The sequence below is a fragment of the Furipterus horrens genome, unplaced genomic scaffold, assembly GCF_987537825.1.
Source record: "Furipterus horrens unplaced genomic scaffold, mFurHor1.1.pri manual_scaffold_3, whole genome shotgun sequence".
Lineage (NCBI taxonomy): Eukaryota > Metazoa > Chordata > Mammalia > Chiroptera > Furipteridae > Furipterus > Furipterus horrens.
The window spans coordinates 46,050,677-46,068,873 of record NW_028327173.1 but is presented as its reverse complement, the minus strand read 5'-3'; the positions used below and the strand labels follow the sequence as shown (position 1 = coordinate 46,068,873).

General features: G+C 39.3%; 1 protein-coding gene across 1 annotated transcript in view; it reads right to left on the bottom strand.

The window, feature by feature from the left end:
• The window catches only part of ROR1 (ROR family WNT receptor 1), a 167,989-nt gene that overhangs the window by 21,565 nt on the left and 128,227 nt on the right, over positions 1-18,197 (bottom strand). The window contains exons 4-6 of the mRNA XM_090269562.1: positions 16,750-16,877; positions 14,370-14,687; positions 12,506-12,751 (exon numbers count right to left, since the gene is read on the bottom strand). Of these exons, the coding sequence (XP_090125688.1) occupies positions 12,506-12,751; positions 14,370-14,687; positions 16,750-16,877 (692 nt within the window). The remainder of the gene's footprint in view (positions 1-12,505; positions 12,752-14,369; positions 14,688-16,749; positions 16,878-18,197) is intronic.

The window sequence follows — 18,197 nt, the reverse complement described above, 5'->3', positions numbered from 1 at the left end:
GTACCGATTCTAGTACCTGTTACAAGTCAATCACTTAATATTTACCCCTGACCCTTAGACTAGGAAAGGATTCAGGGGTAAAAACTTTGGGCTGGGAATTCTAAATAACCTTAAGCAAGAAACAACCTCTCTTATCTCCACCTCCTCTTTCATCCAGTCTTATTTTGTTCACATGAGAGATACTGTTCACAGAAGAACCTGGGAGAACTGAAAACTGCCACACCGTTGTCAGATGCTATGATTCTCATTAATGTTACAAAACCCTTTCATATTTCTCAGGACCTTAAGTTGGGGGGAGTCCTTCTTGTTATTCTTGGATTTTGAGTGAAATCATTATGAGGGTAACGATTACAAAAGGAAGGAGGCTAATTTAGTACTAATGAAACACTAGTCATTTTTCTGGCCCAGATTTTTAGCAACAAGAGAAAGCAGGGCTCTCACCTGTCTGGCAAACAAAGGAGTCTATTCTGTACATTCTGTATCATATTATTCACAAAACGCCTTTGATTGTAAACGAGAGGTCTGGGACGAATCCCCCTGTAGGTCTGCAGAAGAACAAACTTCAAGAAGCTAAATCCTTTAAACACAGTCAAATTTGGCTCCTTCAGATTACTCTAAGGATATGCAAATGAGCACAATGCCTTCTTGCCAAGGGAAATAATCAAGCAGAACAATACATGGTCACGTTTGAAGTGACAGAAAGCAAATTCAGGCCTATTGTAAGTCAACCATACAGCAGGCTTACTTCCCCACACAGTTCTCTGCATTTGGCCAGAAGGGGAATCAGTGTCTGGCTCAAAAAACTTTATATAAAAACATTCCTCAGAACAACTAATGTTACTCATGGAAAATTAGAAAACTAGTATTTGCCCAACTGCTTTTAAATGTTCTAGCATTTTAATTAATCGTTTTAATCCAGTGCTTGGTGTTATCTTGATTTTACACTTAGAGAAATTCAGTCTGAGACAGAATAATTTGACAAAGCTAGAAAGAGTTCCAGTGGGTTGGAATGCAAGTCTGGCTGCCTTTAATACTTCCATGCTTTATAAATTATATCACTAATATAATTTGCAATGCTGTATGGAATTGTTTTTTTATCATCTCCATAAGAGTCCGGGCTTCCCTCTCAATGAAGGCTAATATCCAGCAGCGATCATACTATTAAAAAGAATCACATTAGAACAACGGACATTATTCTTACCATACAATGCATGGCAAAGAAAATTAGCATGGTGAATATTTTTAATACTTTCAAATAAGTGTTTAAAAGTTAAATGCACATATTAGTTACATCAAGTTAAATGCTTTGGATTTTTGAAACCAACAATTCAGTCTGGATCACACGAGTAATTTCCTTTTGAAAATCAATTTGGTATCACAGTTCACATCTGACATTCCTGTTTTATTTTTACAATGATATTCAATACTTTGATTAGTAATTAAATATAATAGAGAAAACAGTCCTTTCTCATCCCTGGCTTAAAGCAAGGTACACATGATTTCTAATTCAAGAGGTACTTTTATAAAATAAAACATCATCTGGGATATTACTTTTGAGTTAAAACAACAAAATGATCAGATCTGCATATGGCAATGGTGGGAAGAAACCTTACAGAAACTTAGAATTCAAAAGAAATAAGTTAAATCATGATTTTGTCTGAAAAATATTTAAGAACAAAACGAATAGGAATTGCTACCATTTATTATTATTATTAATTATACAATACGTGGATCTCTAGCAGATAGGGACCTGCACTAGTGATATTTAAGATACACCTGGAAGCCAAAGGAGAAACGGTGGTGAGTAAGCCTTCATTGGGCCTGCAGGGCCTGGCCATCTGTTCTCTTGACTGAATGATGGAAAACTAAGCAGGTGACCTATTGCTTAGGCATTCTCAAATGAATTCTTGAACTAAGAGTCCGAGAGGCCATATACAGTGATTAATTTTTTTTTTTTTGTCTTCAGCAAATGTTTAACCACAATAATTAGGAGACACTAACTCACTTGTGAACACTTGAGGAAAATCTCAGTAACTGGAATCCACATGAGTTCACTAGAAGTTTCTATAAATTTTCAGAGGCTCAGTGTCCTCCTCTATAAAAGGAAAGAGTTGCGCTAATCTTTCCTTTTTAATTTAAAAACTTTGACTTATTGGTCCTGGCCAGGTACTTTAGTTGGTTAGCGTTGTCTCCATAGGCCAAAGTTGCAGATTCGATCCCCCGTCAGGGCGCATACAAGAATCAACCAATGAATGCATAAGTAAGTGAACAACAAATCAACTCTCTCTTTCTCTAAAATCAATAAATAAAAACTTTTAAAAAGTTTGAATTATGGTAAAAGTACATAACAAAACCTACCATCTTAACTTTTTTAAGTATACAGTAAGTAGTGTTAAGTATATTCACATTGTCATACAACAGATCTCCAGAACTTTTTCATCTTGCAAAACTGAATTTCTATACTCATTGAACAACTCCCCTCTTCCCCTTGCCCCAGCCCCTGGCAACCATTATTCTACTTTCTATTTCTATACATGTGACTACTTTAGATACCTTATATAAATGAAATTGTACAGTATTTGTTTATGACTGGCTTATTTCACTCAGCATGAATGTTCTCAAGGTTTATCCATGCCGCTGCATGTGGCAGGATTTCCTTCTTTTTTAAGGCTGAATAATACAACATACGTTCTTTATTTATTCCTCCACTGATGGCATTTGGCTTCCTTCCTTCCACCTCTCAGCTATTGTGGATCATGCTGCAGTGAGCATGGGTGCAAATATCTCTTCGAGATTTTGCTTTCAATTCTTTTGGACATATACCCAGAAGTGATATTGCTACATCAAACAGTCCTTTTTTGAGGAACAATCATATCGTTTTCTATAGTGGCTACCCCATTTGCTTTCCCACCAACAGTGCCAAATGGTTCTAGTTTCTCTAAATCTTTGCTAACGCTTGCTGTTTTCTTCCTCCTCCTCCTCCTCTTCTTTTTCTTTCTCCTCCTCTTCCTCCTCCTGCCTCCACCCATCCTTCTTCTCCTGATAGTGGCCATCCAAACAGGTGTGAGGTAATATCTCTCTGTGGTTTTGGTTTGCATTTCTTTAATGACTAGCGGTATTAAACATCTTCTCATATGCTAATTACCTTTGTATATCTTCTTTGAAGAAATGTTTATTTAAGTCCTTTGCCCGCTTTTTAAAACAGCGAGCTAAAATGAAATCTTTTTCATTTTAATAGGATTATTTTAGAATAGTAGACCAACCACATTTAAACTTTAGCAAAGCATTTGATCAAGTAATTATCTTTATGGACAAAAGATGGAGGACTAGGTAATATTAGATTGTAATTCAACATATGCTTGAACCCTTACTTTTAATCAGAAAATCACATCAAATTGTACAGCGCTATGCTTGAGGAAACCTGTCTGTTCAACATTATTATAAACTACTTGATGATGACATATTTCACACTTGAAAATGGCCTGAATCTAGGAAAGATAGCTAATTGACTATAGGAAAAAAATTTTTTTAGAGGATCATATACAATAGGTTAAAATAATGACCTAAAATCACCAGCTGAAATTTTACAAATAAATATAGCTAGCAGTCAGATTAAAGACCTTGTCTAGAGAAGTCCATGATTAAGCATATCTGCTAAATAATGTTTGATATAACCCAAATGGAAGCAAAACAAAAGAAAGACTAATAAGTTTTAGTGAAGACCTGAAGGCTCAATTGGACCCAGCAACATCATGGTGAAACTGCTCACACAATTTCTCACATATGGCACTTATAACAACAAAATACCCTTTTCTGGCCATACTGAGTCACGATCAAGAACATCACAGTTCTATTCTACCTGTTCTGGTAAAAATATACCAACAGATGTCTTCTACTCTGCTATGTTTTTAAGAAGGTCTTTGAAGAAGCAAGAAACATCCAGAGGAGTGGGAAGATAGGGAAGGAAAGACTGGAGGAGCTACATGCTCTTTTAATCAAAGAGGAAATCAAATGAAGGATGTGCAGATGTCTTCAAATTTGGATGACAAATGACACCAAAGGTTACAAACTACATCCGTACATAGACTTGTTCCTTACTAGCTTTTTAAAAAATAGTGACCAACTTTTTTTTTTAATCAGGAAATTTTACGTACAAGGTTTGGGCTCTAGCTTACAAAGGCAGGTTTTGAGTAGTGGGAGCCGTCCCATAACCGTTTTGTGGTGAGGAGATGTCCCTGCCTCTGGAGGCCTCTGGCGATGTTCAGGCAGAGACTGGATGATTTCTATGGTTTCTCCCAAGGTTCCCAGATTTGATAAACTGAGTTGACATACCTCATTTAGGTCCCTGAAAAACTGTTGACTCTCTTACGAAGCAACTGATTTTAAAATAGCGATGAATATTTTTCCTGAGTATCCTCAGTCCACCAGATCCAGTTTAGTTCTTGTCTGCCCAGCTCTGTGCTGTGGCTGACCTCAATGTGTATAACAGAATTAATAGGCTCCCTTGTTCCCTGGCTTCCAGTTGAGTTCAGCCAGTGGGAGGCACTGGCAGGATAGAAAGAACTTCCTGGGGTAAAAACAGAGTATGGTGGATGTGCTTGTTCCCCCGACTCCCTCCGTGCTGGGTTGCGGAGAGTTGCCTTCAACCCTCCACCAAAGGTCACAGCATGCACTGCACAGCCCTCTCTCTTCTGCTTCAACTATGAGGTAAGGTAACTGAACGTTCCCTTGAATTTCCAGGCTGAGGACGGTAATGCCTCTCACTCCAGCTTGCCTGGGTTCTGCACCTTTTTGGTTTTCCCTAATTCTGTCACCATTATAGTCTCTTCATAAAATTCTCCTTATTCTGTTTGCTTGTGCCTTTAGCTTCCTGCCAGAAACTTGACTGATACAAAGCCAACAACAACAATCCTTGTGGCATTATATCAGAATTCTGTCACCATAAAACATAACATACAAAATTCCAAAATGGTCAATGGCAAATAGACTAGAAATATAGGCTTTACTGAAATACAGGCTTTAGCTATATTTGCAAATATTGTGAGATTTAAGCAGCCAAAAAAACAGCAAAGTTTACTAAATTTTGTGTTTTTGTCCTAAAAAAGTTATTTTTTGATTCTTTTTGGCTTGTTATAGTGATGTTTTTATTCCTCCCATATTTATTAATGAAACACTTTTTAAAAGTGTTTCTAAACATAAAACCTACTTGGTTTAAAATCAAGTGGTTTGAACACTTCCGACTTTTATTTTAAGCATGTTCTTGATTCAAAGTTTCATTGAAGAAGCTTTCAATCAATGGATCAGCTGTTTCTGTAGTAAGCACACAATACCTAATGTTTTGGTGCCATTTTGAGGACCAATGCTCAAAGTGGATTTTGTTCTTAAACAGACCCAGTAGATTAGATGACATGTGTTGGCTTGAGGTCTAATTTTTATTTTTCTAAGTTAAGATTTTTATCTAATGTTGCAAAACTGCACAAATTTGTATAATTAAAAACCTAGAAAAATTAAAACTGTAGATTAAATAGTAATTTAATTCAATCCTAGTATACTATGGTAGAGGAGAGGAAATTTTAGTGGCATAATTTCTCTCTTCATGGTGGTGTTGGACTTAAATCTGTTGAAATGTATTTCTGTACCACACTTTAAGCTTCCAGTTTGCTTAATTGATTGTCTAGTGATATGCAAAGAAGGAAGAGGAGGAGGAGGGTGGTGAGGAAGGAGGAGGAGGGTGGTGAGGAGGGAGGAGGAGAAGGAGTAGGGGAGGAGGAGGAGGAAGAGGAAGAAGAATTCTGTCACCAACAGGTTAAGAAGGGTTAAGATGACAAGGAGCACATCATATGACCTGGTAGTTGACCCAAAGAGCTGAGAGCTTCCAAAAGCTTACTGCTAGATCAGCTGACGCACCGGGTAAGACTCAATGTATACTGGGGACAATGAAATCAACCTCTGAAAGAAAATTATTTTATGGTTAAAAATATTTAGAACACTTGACTCATTTATAAGTTTTGGGTAACTATTGTTCTTTCCTTTGTTGAAAATATATAAAGACTGGAGACCAAAGTACATCTTGAAAATCTCTGTAGTATAAAAATAACTCTTCCGGAAAGCTTCAAACTACACAAAGCAGAGCTCTATTCCTTCCTTCCCCCTCCCCCCATCCAGTTCACTGTAATGTTCAATTTTGGTTTGAAGAAATGGCTGAAAGACAAATTGCCTTACAACAGGTCTTCTATGAAATATGGGAGAAGGCTGCTGACAGAGCGAGTTAAAAACTGCAGTGTTCGCAATCTGGAAAACATCTGCCTTGCCCCGGACTGTAAACCACCACGGAGTAGAAAATGGTTTGTGACAAAGCAGAACCCAGGGCGGGTGTTTGTAAGGTTACGGGACAAGTCAGGGCTATTCAGGCACAGAACTGGGCAACGTGCCCTTTGGCAAACTGCTGCAAGGCAAGGACTTAAAAGGAAATACAAAAGCAATAAACCAGGTATGAAAACACCAAATGGAGCCAAAAGGTTCACTTTTCTTCTTATCAATGGATACTCTTCAGTGAAGCTGGTATAGAAGTAACCACAATGCCTCTGCTTGGAAATTCTGGTTGTTTGGTAGAAGGGGTGAATCAGACATGCTAGCCTGGCTAATGGAAGAAATGTGGACTCAGGACGTGATCTAGAGTAAAATAAAGGGCCAAGGTTTGGAAATAAGAACCCCAATCCAACAGAGGCTCTGCCTCCTCGTACAATTCAAGAAATAAACAAATAAGGGATTTCAATTAGTGGGAGAGTGAGGAGGAACATAAGTCATATGGTAGAATACAACCAAAATAAAATCGCCAGGTCATTGCAAACAGAGCTCTCAGGGAAAAAGCCATTTTCCACAGCTTCGTCCCCAGGGCTGTGTAGAAAAGCAATGATAAGGCCTACAGTGAAACTGTGAACCTGGGAGGTGTGCCTAGGTGCCAGTTGGAAAGAACATAGGCAAATGTTTCTTTTTCGACTTAGTTTCCACCCACCTCACAGTATTTAGTTTGGAGGGTAGCCACAGTGACTAGAGGTGAAAGTGTAGTGAATGAAGGTTTGCAGGCAGGATCTCGGGGAAGATGGCCAACTCTGAGGACTGGGGAGCTGGGCTGCCGGGAAGGGAGGAGCTGGGACTTAACGGGAACAGGGCAAACATGAGGTCTGGGTGGAGCTGCGGGGGAGCTGGTCCTTATCAGGGCTGAGACTAACTGGGCTCCATGGGGTCACTCAGAGTAGAAGTCTTTGTGGAGGGGGGTTCCGTTCCTGCACCAGAGGAGCTGTGAAGACTATCAATGGACAGTATCTCAAAGACCTAGAGAGTTCATAAAAATCAAAGGAAGACGCAAAGTGATAAAGGAATGTTTATTCTTCTGAATAATCAAGAATTTTTTTCTTTAAGTAGTTTTGGCATGGTGGACAGAAGACTAGATCTAGAGTCCTATGGACCTGGCTTTTGTAAAAACAATGTTGCCTCAGCTTCTCCATCAGTAAAATGGAGATGATACCTTTATCGTATGGTTATCATAAGGATCAATTAATTCAATATATTTCATTGAGCATTGATTAATTCATAGGCCAGATGCTGGTATAAAGAATTTTCAATAAATAGCAGCCATCATTAAAATGCAAAGCACATAAGAGTAGCACACATACATGTTGGGAACTATATGATGGTACTTAATGTGGTTCATGTTTCTTTCATCTGATTCTTCCATTAGATTGTAAGCATGAGCTACATGAAGGTACAGTCTGATCTGACCTTACATATTCACAGAGTCTGATGCACAGTAGGAGCTCAACACATATGTGTTTCAGTAAGTGACTGATTGAATAAATCATTAACCATGCTCATTGTTAAATGCCTGGGATAGGAAAGAAAAGTCAAGAAGGCTGAGAGGTCAGGTCTTGCCCAAACTATCTTCTGTTCTTTCACTTCCTGCAAGCACTGCCTGGGCACATGCGCATAGTTCTAGCCAAGCCAATTCCCAGAATCCACTGCAGATGTGTTTGGTTGTGTTTAATTTTATGTTCTGTCTCAGAGTGAAAGTTCACAGATAAAACAATCTGTGACAGACTGTTCTCAAGTGTCTTTATTCTAGAAAGTACAACAAATGCTCACATTCTGCATTTAATTAAGCCTATACTTGTTTTAGCCTTACTAAATTGAAACAAAAACAAAAGTTATCAGTAGGAAAATGAGAAACCCCATGGAGAATTTGAAATCTCCTAACTTTGACTTAACTAAAGAATGTAAAAACATTCTCATGAGACTCCATCCCATTTGGGAGAGAGGTGGAAAAGGACTCATTTCAAATCTGCCCTGCAAGCTTACAACTCATTGTAAGATGAAATGTTATTCTCAATATCTATCTGTCTGTCTATCTACCCATCTACCTACCTACCTATCTACACAAACACATACTCATATACTTAAATCATAGAGTGTAAAAGACTGGCTGTAGGTTGAGTCCTGGATATACTTATTAGTAACCATTGTAGCCAACCTCTCTAAGTCTTAGTTTTCTTTTCTTGGGTAGAATAAAACTCACTTCATAAGGATATAGAACTATTATATTACACATAAGATAATGCATAAAAAACTCTTAGCATTGTCTTTGGCTCACTGTAAGCTCTTAATAAATGTAACTGCTATTTAATATTGTTATTCTATAGTCTAAATTTCATATAATTTATGCAATACATATAATATACTATATTCTATCCAGCCTCAGGGTTCCTCAACTCTGACACTGTTGACATTTGGGCTGGAAAATTCTGTGGGTAGTTCTGTGCATTCTGGGATGTTTAGCAGCATCCCTAGTCTCTACCCAATAGATGCCAACCACACCCAGTTGTGAAGATCAAAATATTTCCAGACATTGCCAAATGCTCCCTGGAAGGCAAACTTCCCTGTTTGAGAATTGCTGGTTAGGGGGGAAAAAAAGCAGTAATTTCTCTGAATTAATTTGTGATCTTGGTTAAGTCCTACTATTTCCCTGGACCTTGGTTTTCTCATAGAGTAAAACAGGGCAGGAAATTCCTACTTTATATTTCATGATTTTTGTAAGGATAAAATGAGAAAAAAAATCAAATGCTCTAAAGAAGTGTTATGATGTAGGATTGTATTATTCTTATTTTGTTAGAGGTTGGCCAGTGAGGGGGCGATTACAAGCCTTGCCTGGAAACAACAGCGGATGCTGACCTGCTCTTTTCTTTAATTCTCACCCTGAGGAGCCGAGGCTGCCCTGTTCCTTTAATGAATATATTTGTGGCTTGGCCTGAAGAATTCAAGAGGAACTGTTTTCTTTCAAAATGAAATAAAAATGTTCTATTTAAAAAAAATTATTTTTGTAAGTGGTGAAAACTGCCTTGTCATCTCTAGATTTAACTTTCATCTAATTTTATCTCTCACATGACTAGAATTAACCAGTCCTCAGGATTTTAACTGTGTCCTCTGTAGACTGATATTCACAAAGAAATATTCTGAAAGTTTCCAACATCACTGCACTGATTAATACTATAATAATATACTGCCTAATACTATGATAAATTTCTTCATCAGCAAGGGAACATTTTTTTCATGTCATAGCATATTATGGGAATCGGTGTACTGGAATCTAGGGGTTGAGCCTATTGTCTTTCTTTTACTTATTTCTGGAAAATCTTTACATGGGAGATACTAGAATGTCTGGGAAAAGAGCATGAGCTTGAGTTAGGTTGGAGCTTATGTGGACAGACAATGGTTAAACATCCAATACCATCACTTGTGTGATTTAGACAAGTCCTTTAGTCCTTCTGAACCTCAGCAGAATATGTCAATAACACCTACCACACAGTATAGTTATGAGTTTTAAATTTAGATGAATACATAAAGCAAGGAGCATCATACACGCATATGGTAGGTGTTTTGTAGATATAGGAGATCTTTCTCTCTCAGTCCACAATTGAAAGACCGTTTAAGGATGTCTTTTCATCCCTCAGTGCATGTGTTTGTTCTGATTGATTCAGAAAGGCCGTTGAAATGAAAACTAATACTTCTTGGGTATAATTTAGAGTTTTGACTTAAACTAATTGTAATAAAGCTTGAACTGGATTATCAACAAATCTAGTTTATGAGTAAGTCACCTCCATAGTTCTGATGGGTATTAGTTGGAAGTTAAAGGTCAGAAGTTACCTAAAGGACAACTGCATTCACCCAGAGTGGAGTGAAAAATGTGTTTCTTCCTTAAAATAACCCATTTGTTTCCTTAAGAACACACTTCAGTATCCTGAGACAGCAGAGTAAAGTAGCAGGAAGATGAGCTTGGAGTCAGACAGACCTGCCATTAACCAGCTGGGTGACTTTGAGGCCCTCTGAGCATCAGTTTCTCTATCAGCAAGGATTAATAATATCAATCACAGGGTGAGGGTGTGTATAAATAACACGTGCAAAAACCCCAAGCACTGTGCCTGGCACATGGAAAGTGCTCAGTAAGTGTTGCTTTTACCCTTGGTTCTCATGCAGACCTTTGTGTCTTACCCATCTTAGGAGAAGGGACGGGGCAACTACGTACATCATTGTCAGCCTACAATTTATTCTTATTCCTTTCCTATTAATGTTGAATATAGCATGCAGGGAAAGTCAGAAATTATTAAGTGCACACTTTTTTTTAAAAAGAAAGGACAATTTGCTTTGAAGTTTCCAGGGGTGGCTCTGAAAGAGTTAACTTCATAATTTGTTCTTTATGCTGCATATGAAGGCATTTTAAAGCCCAGCAAGACAAAAGGGGTCTGGTCACCTTTCTCACACTTGGCAAGTTCAACCATCCATAAAACCATTTTGCAGGAGGAGATAATATGGTAACAAGTAACACGTAAGAATTAAATTGTAGAATAACAATTTTCCATATTTTCATCACCAAGAGTTCTTTTTAGTATTTTTATTGCTTTTTCTTGTGGACCTCTTTAGTCTGTTTTACCTTCCTCTTCTTTTTCCCATAATGTTTGTGCTAACGTCTATTGTACCATACATGGTGCATTGTGTTTGTATTGTGAATCCCATTTTATGCCTCTCTCAGCCCCTCTACTCCATCGTGGGCGCTCACACATAGACTATATACTATTTATAAGAGATCCTTTTTTATATACTGACTATATAATAATTATGATAGATACTATTTATTAAACATTTACTATCTTCCTGACATCATAGGATTTTTTTCAGTTAACAACCCATTTAGTCTCACAATAAACCCCAGGCAAACATCATTATCTCCATCTACTGGTGTGGCCTCCCAGCAGTGACATCCTGACATGCTTGGGAAACCCCGCTCACATGACATGAGCACTAGGATCAGGAAGATGAATCAGTTCTGAAAAAGTACTGAATTCCAGGTTTCATCAACATTTTCATTCTCTTCTTCCTACCCTCCAAATCTTTTCTAGAAACAAGGATAAATGGATTCAGGAATTTCATTTTCTTTTTATACGTCTGCAGTAAAAGAATGAGACAAAGGACATAGTGTATCCACACGGTGCCCTGAATAACTGCTTAATGGCGATAGATTGCTCCTACCCTGTGGCTGTCCTCAAGGACACAGGGAAAACAGATCTCTTTCTGCTCCCAACCCACCTGCTGTGCTACAAAGGTGCATTTGGACACGGACCACTGTGGGTGATGTCATTTTCTATTGGTTTGACCCAAAAGTCCATTATTTTTTTTTTTCCGTATGATGACTCTAGTAGTGTTTAGTTGTCTTTTGAAACAATTTTGTTAAGATTGTATTGTGACAGCTGTCATACTAGCACACATTAAAAAAAAACAAAAACAGACATCAAAACTGGTGAATTTTTGTGCAGCCATTTTCATATTGAAGATGGAAGAAAATAAGCAACATTTTTGGCGTGTTACGTGCTTTATTATTTCAAGGAAGGTAAAAGTGCAACTGAAATGTAAAAAAAAGATCTGTGCCATGCATGGAGAAGGTGCTGTGACTAATTGAATGCGTCAAACGTGGTTTGGGAAGTTTCTTGGTACCACTGACGTTTTGACCAAATAATTCCTTACTGTGGGGCTGTCTTATGCATTAGAAGAACTTTAGCAGCACCCAAGCCTCTACCCATTAGAAGCCAATGGCGGGAGATAGCTGACAAACTAAAAATATCCAAATCAATCAAGTTATTGGTGAAAATGAAGATGTGTCTTTCATTTTATGGAGGAAACGTCACGGACTTTTTTGCAATAAGCCCCTTTACCTGTGCCTCTGAAGAGCTGGTGCTTGTGATATCCACCAACACAATGGCTGCAGGAATAAAAGCAGTCTATCCCTGGAGAGTGGGCTTTGGTCCACTAAACGGTATTTTATGGAGACACAACAAGGTTTATCTACCCAAGAAATGTAGCTTGAGATCAAACAAACACCATCAACCTCCCCTGCCCCTTACAGGATTCTCCTAAGGAAGCTGGGATTGGACCACAGTAAAGGCAATGACTTGCTATTTACCACAGGCTGGGATGTCACACAGGTCAGATTTAAAGTTTTCATCCAAGGTGAAGCACCAGGGAGCTTCCTTCTGGTTCCCTGGGTTGCGGCAGTAGGAGTGTCCCCCATTCAGCTCCGGGAAACGGAGGGCAGTGAAGGTGTGAGTGTGGGGGTACTGGGAATTCCATGGCTGGCACTGGCGCCCTGATTTGGTCACGCTGACGGTGCCTCGGTAGTCCACCCCTGTGCTGTTATAGCACTTGTGATCTGGAAAACACCAAAGAAAAGCCCAAACTGTGAGAAAGAAACAGAGGAGATGCTGCAGCACCCAGCCAGCAGTTTCTGGATGGAGGACATGCAATTAGCTTCCTGGCCAAGGCTTCCCTGCTGGTCAGGAGCCGTGGGGGTTGTCTCCCTTCTTGCTGGGCTGGGACACAGGGCCTGCCTTGCAGTTAATTCCTGGGAGGATGTAAAGCTTATGCTTCAGGAATAAAACCAGTACTCCACAACTATTTTTGATGTTGAACACAGAAAAACAGCAAAACTGGGGCACACGAGTTAATTTCCTAGTGAGTAGTTCAAGGAAGGTTCAGACAAAACTGTTCTTTCCACTTCTGCTTGATGGCTGTAGCTATGAATCGTGATCAAGTATCTAACTCACAGAAAACATTCATTAGGGACAGTGCACAATGAGCTTCTAACAGGAGTTAAGGCCACCCTGTGCTGATGGAGTGGACACCCCTGACAAGCAGGTGTGATTAAGTTCTCCTCCCAGGTGACCATGGGGTTCTTACGTGAAAGCACTGAAAAAAATCTACTGAGTTGAAATAAATCAAACTTTATAGAGGTAATAATGACATGATCACAATAATAGTAACTGATGATATTGATGTTATTATGTGCTAAGAACAGTTCTAAGCATTTTAGGTGCATTAAGTTATTTAACTAATAGGATTAACTACCAAAGGAAATGAAAAAAAGTACCAATGAGTTTAATTCTAGGTGAATAGGAAATGTACAGTCTTTTGCTTGATGGTGGTAAGAGGATAGAGGATGGAGGCAAGCCATACATATATATATCTTTAAAATTGTGGCACTATACACATATCATAAAATTTATCATTAATGCGTTTAGAACATTCAAAATATTGTGCAACCTCCACACTATCTCATTCCAGAACACTTAAATCATCCCCAAAGGAAACCCTATACTCATTGAGTAGTCAGTCCCCACTTCCCTCTCCCCCTCTCCCCCAGCCCCTGTCGACCACCAATCTGTTTTTCATCTCTATGGATTTGTCTGTTCTGGATATTTCATATAAATGGAATCATACAGTGGCATCTGGCTTTTTTCACTATCATAATGTTTTCAAGGTTCAGTCATGTTGGACAAGACTTTATTCCTTTTTATGGTAGAATAATAATTCATTTTATTCCTTTTTATGGATGAATAATACCTATTCATTTTTATGGATGAATAATATTTCATGATGTGGATATACCACAATGTCTTTATCCACTTACCCCCTGGTGAACATTTGGGTTGTTTCCACCTTTTAGCTATTGTGAATAAAGATATTATGAATACCTGCATGAAAAGTTTTATCTGAACACCCATTTTTTAATTCTTTTGGGTATATACCCAGGAGTGGGACTGCTGGGTCACACGATTATTCTATTCTTAAGTCATTGAGGAACCAGCAATCATAATTTGAAATTATCTTCATGAAACTTCTTGAAGGTAGCCTGCACGCAGTATGTATTCAGCCCATTGGCAGGTAATCTGTCAACAGAAACCATTACTGTGGATCAGCGTGCAGTTTTCACTGTGCTACGGGGCTGCTGGCACCCAGGGGTGCACGGAGGATCAGGAAAGACCACTTACTTTTATTGATAGGATCTGCCATGGGAATTCCAATCCGGATACAGTTGGCCGCTTCAGGGCTCTCTGGCTGCGGGAGATCCTCACAGTTCGGCAGCTTCAGTCTCATCAGAATCATGGGATTTGATCTCGCAAAAATGTACTCTGTTTGACATAGAACATTTTCCAGGATTTCACATTCATCGCGACACAAGTCACGGGGCTTCGGGATGGATGAGGTTTCGTCACAGTAAGGGAAGGCGTAGTGGCACAGGGAAGGAATGGCGAACTGAGAGCACTTATCAGACAAGTGACTGGAGGTGCCAATCATGGTGAAGGCAGCTGGAAAGCAAGCACAATTATTAACTCCCAGGGGCCAGGGCTTATCTTTGGTGATCTAGTCAACAAATATCAGATATAAACACACAGGGGGAAGGAATCTGCTGTGCTCAAACAGACGAGACCAAGAGAAGGAGATTCATTTCAGATGTTTAAGCAGCTTACTTTCACTGGCTTGAAAAAATCATTTTGACTACAAAGTTTAAAAAGCAGGATTAAGTTACATATGTACCATTTCCTAATAAAAAGAATTAATTAGGTTAAAGTACAATATATTTTTCATTTTTACTACAAAGCAACAGAACTTTGTGTTTCATCCGGTACTTTTTTATTGGTTTTGTGAGGTTTCTAACACATCTGACAGCTGCAGGGCAGAACTTGCCTGATGCACTGGCTGAGCCCCAGCACAGAATTAGTTCTGTGCTGTGCCTCTGAGGTGGTGGGTGACTTTGGGTAACTTGTTTAATTTCTTTGTGGCTTGAATACTTTCTACTCCATCTTCCGAAAAGGAGGCAACTAATTCACTTAGGGGTTCTCAAAGAGCACAACTCAGTTGTTTCAGAGAGTATGAAAGAATGTTAGTGGTCGCTTAGCCTAACCTCCCATCCAGTATGGTCTGCAAGCGCAAAGCGAGGTCCAGGCTCCCTTTGCACACCTCCTTGGACAAAGAGCTTACGCCAAGGCAGCCTGGGAGGTTGTCAGTGCACTGCTTCCCAAAGAAAGTTCCTCAGAACAATAACTCTGTACCATGTTGGAGAAGCTAGGGTTCTAGGGCCAAAGAAGCTTGGGAAATGCTGGGTTGAACAAAGTTAAATAGATTTTTTTAACTGTAATACTTTCCTGTAAGCCGATGTCCACTGAAAATGTTCAAGAGGATTATTATAAATGGGTGACCAAATATTTATAACGGAACTCCCATTTATTTTTGTGACTACTTAGTAAAAAATATGTTCAGTGTTCAGTGATGCCCCCACCCCCCATCAGTCCTACTTCACAGAATTCTTCCCTTTGAAAGCCAGGAGGCATCAGCCAGTGGCAATTACATCTTCCTATTGTTACTTCTCCAGGTTAATAAATAGTTCCCTCTGCCATCTCTTTGTTCTTTCAAATTCCTCACAGGACATAGTTTCTAGACTTTCCGTTGTTCTATGTGCCTACCTTGGGTTTGTTCTTGCCTCTCTTAAACCCCAGAGTTGTCAGAAACTACAAGGTCTCCAGTTACATTTGAATTGCAGATAAACATCTGGGACATACTTCTAAAAAATTATCCACTGTTTATTTAAAATGCAAATGTGACCAGGTATCTTCTGTTTTTATTTGCTAAAGATGGCAACTGTATTAGAATCTCATAAAGGCAATTTAAATGGCTTACAAGAGTACGTGGCACAGAGGCATAATAATGACACTAATGGAAGCGGTATAAGGCAGCTGTAACCACCAGAACCAGGTGTGCAAAATCGTACAAGGTAGCCTACACTACCTAACTCATGGGTGCTAAAAAGTGCTTCACCGTTAGATTCCTGTTAGGATACTTCCAATTCAGAAAAACGAAGGGTAAAATAGAGAAAGCTAGAGCAGAAAGAGCCCTGTGATCGTCTTGCCTCGTCATTCACTCCACAGATAAAGAAAGAGATTTTCATGAAGAGTAAGATTTCCCTAGAATCACAGTATTTCTAAATTCATTCCCTTTCAGTCTATGTGATGTTGCTTCCCAATAGTAAGCTCTGTGAGGGCAGAGACAACCTGGCTTACTCACCCACCACACCATCATATACGCCACTGCTGAGCCCAGTTCCCAGTACACCAATAACACTCAATAATATTCACTGAGTGTTTAAATGAATGTGAGGCTTTTCAAAGCTTCTCTTTCCTCTAAGAGCAACCTTCAATAAATTATTTTAATGTAAATTCCAGAGCACAGAGATCATATCTAATGTTTCTTTATGGTCCCGCTCCCCACCCCAATGTCTAGCTTACTCCTTTGTCAACAGAGGAGCTCAGTGCCTCTGTTGGTGAGAAAGATAGTTTTTCAAGGTATAAATAGGATTTCATTGGTGTTACCTACCTGTGATCTGATTTTCGATTTCCCCTTGCATATGCAAAGACTCCATATAGACAGTGCGGTTGCCAATAAATCTTGCACATGCGATCCCTCTGTATGGCTGACAGAATCCATCTTCTTCGTATTCATCTCTAAAAACAGAGCATAGACATTAATTGATGCGGTACAGCCTATACACACAGTTGGAGCTGACTGCGCAATGCCCTAAATAGTCACTAGGGGGCGCAGTTGGGCACAGTATCCTAAAGCCTCGCTCAGGAACCAGGCTTTTCCTCAGTTCCATCCATCACTTAAAACATCTGTTGGTCACATTGGTCAAGTTTCCTTCACCTCCAGAAAACCATCCTGAAGCACAAAATCATCCTTAAATACGGGAGAAAACACTTTTATTTTCGCAGCTGGTGGTGGGCTGGAAAATGATGTAGTTATAAGAGTAAAGAGGAAATGAATTGGAAATCTGGGCACATGTTCTACAGTTTTTTTGTTTGCTTGTTTTTTAAACACAGATTATTTCTACTTCACTTGCGCACTAGGCACAAGATCCACTCTAACTGATATGTCAGTGAGGGGGCTCCACGAGGTGAGAAGGTAGGTGCAGCTGAAAGGAAACCAGAGGGCAGTTCAGTTATGTGGCTCCTCGCTGCTGAAGATTCATTGTCTCTACCCTGCAGAGGGAGGACTGGGAAAACTGTGAATTGGAAAATTTCAAATGAGTCACTAAATCCAAGGTAATCTAGAGGAGATGTCAACGGAAATCTTACTTCCACGATTCCTTAAAACTTTAAAATAGAATCTTTAAAAATTTTTGTTGCCCCGCAATTACAATTTTATTTTTTAAATGTTTTGGTGGGGGGAGTAGATTTTACCCTTAAGACAAGGAGACACTAGAAAATGAGGTGATTAGAAACGGCTGGAGATAAAAGATTAGAGATTAGGACCCAGGAAGGCAGTTCAGCTCCGAAGGACAGAGACCATAACCTCCAACAAGGGCCTATGAAGAACAAGACACCAGAGTACAGAATACTCAGCTGTTTCTCGAAGGCAGACCACAGCCCAACAAAAGGCCGCCTTCCACGGATGGGCTGACTTTCACACTGGGGGTTCCTCCTCTGTTAACCCGACTGGAATCAATACATCATCTGAACAAAATATCATTTCTCCTCCTTAGTTTCTTTTAAGTTAAAGTACTTTAAAGCAGAAATCAGAAGAAACAAAATTCCCTTCCTGGGTTAGCATTTACACATCCTAGGCAAGCTCCCTGAGCCTCTGAGCCCGGTGTTCTTCTCTGTAAGATGAAGATAACACGCTGTCTACCCTATGGGTGAAAATGCACGAGGAGCCTATCAAATAACGCAAGTGCTTTCAAAAAGTGCTACTACACACAGGTAACATGGTTATGAGTAAAGTACGTACAATGACCAAGAAGACATTTATTTTTAAGGACAATTATT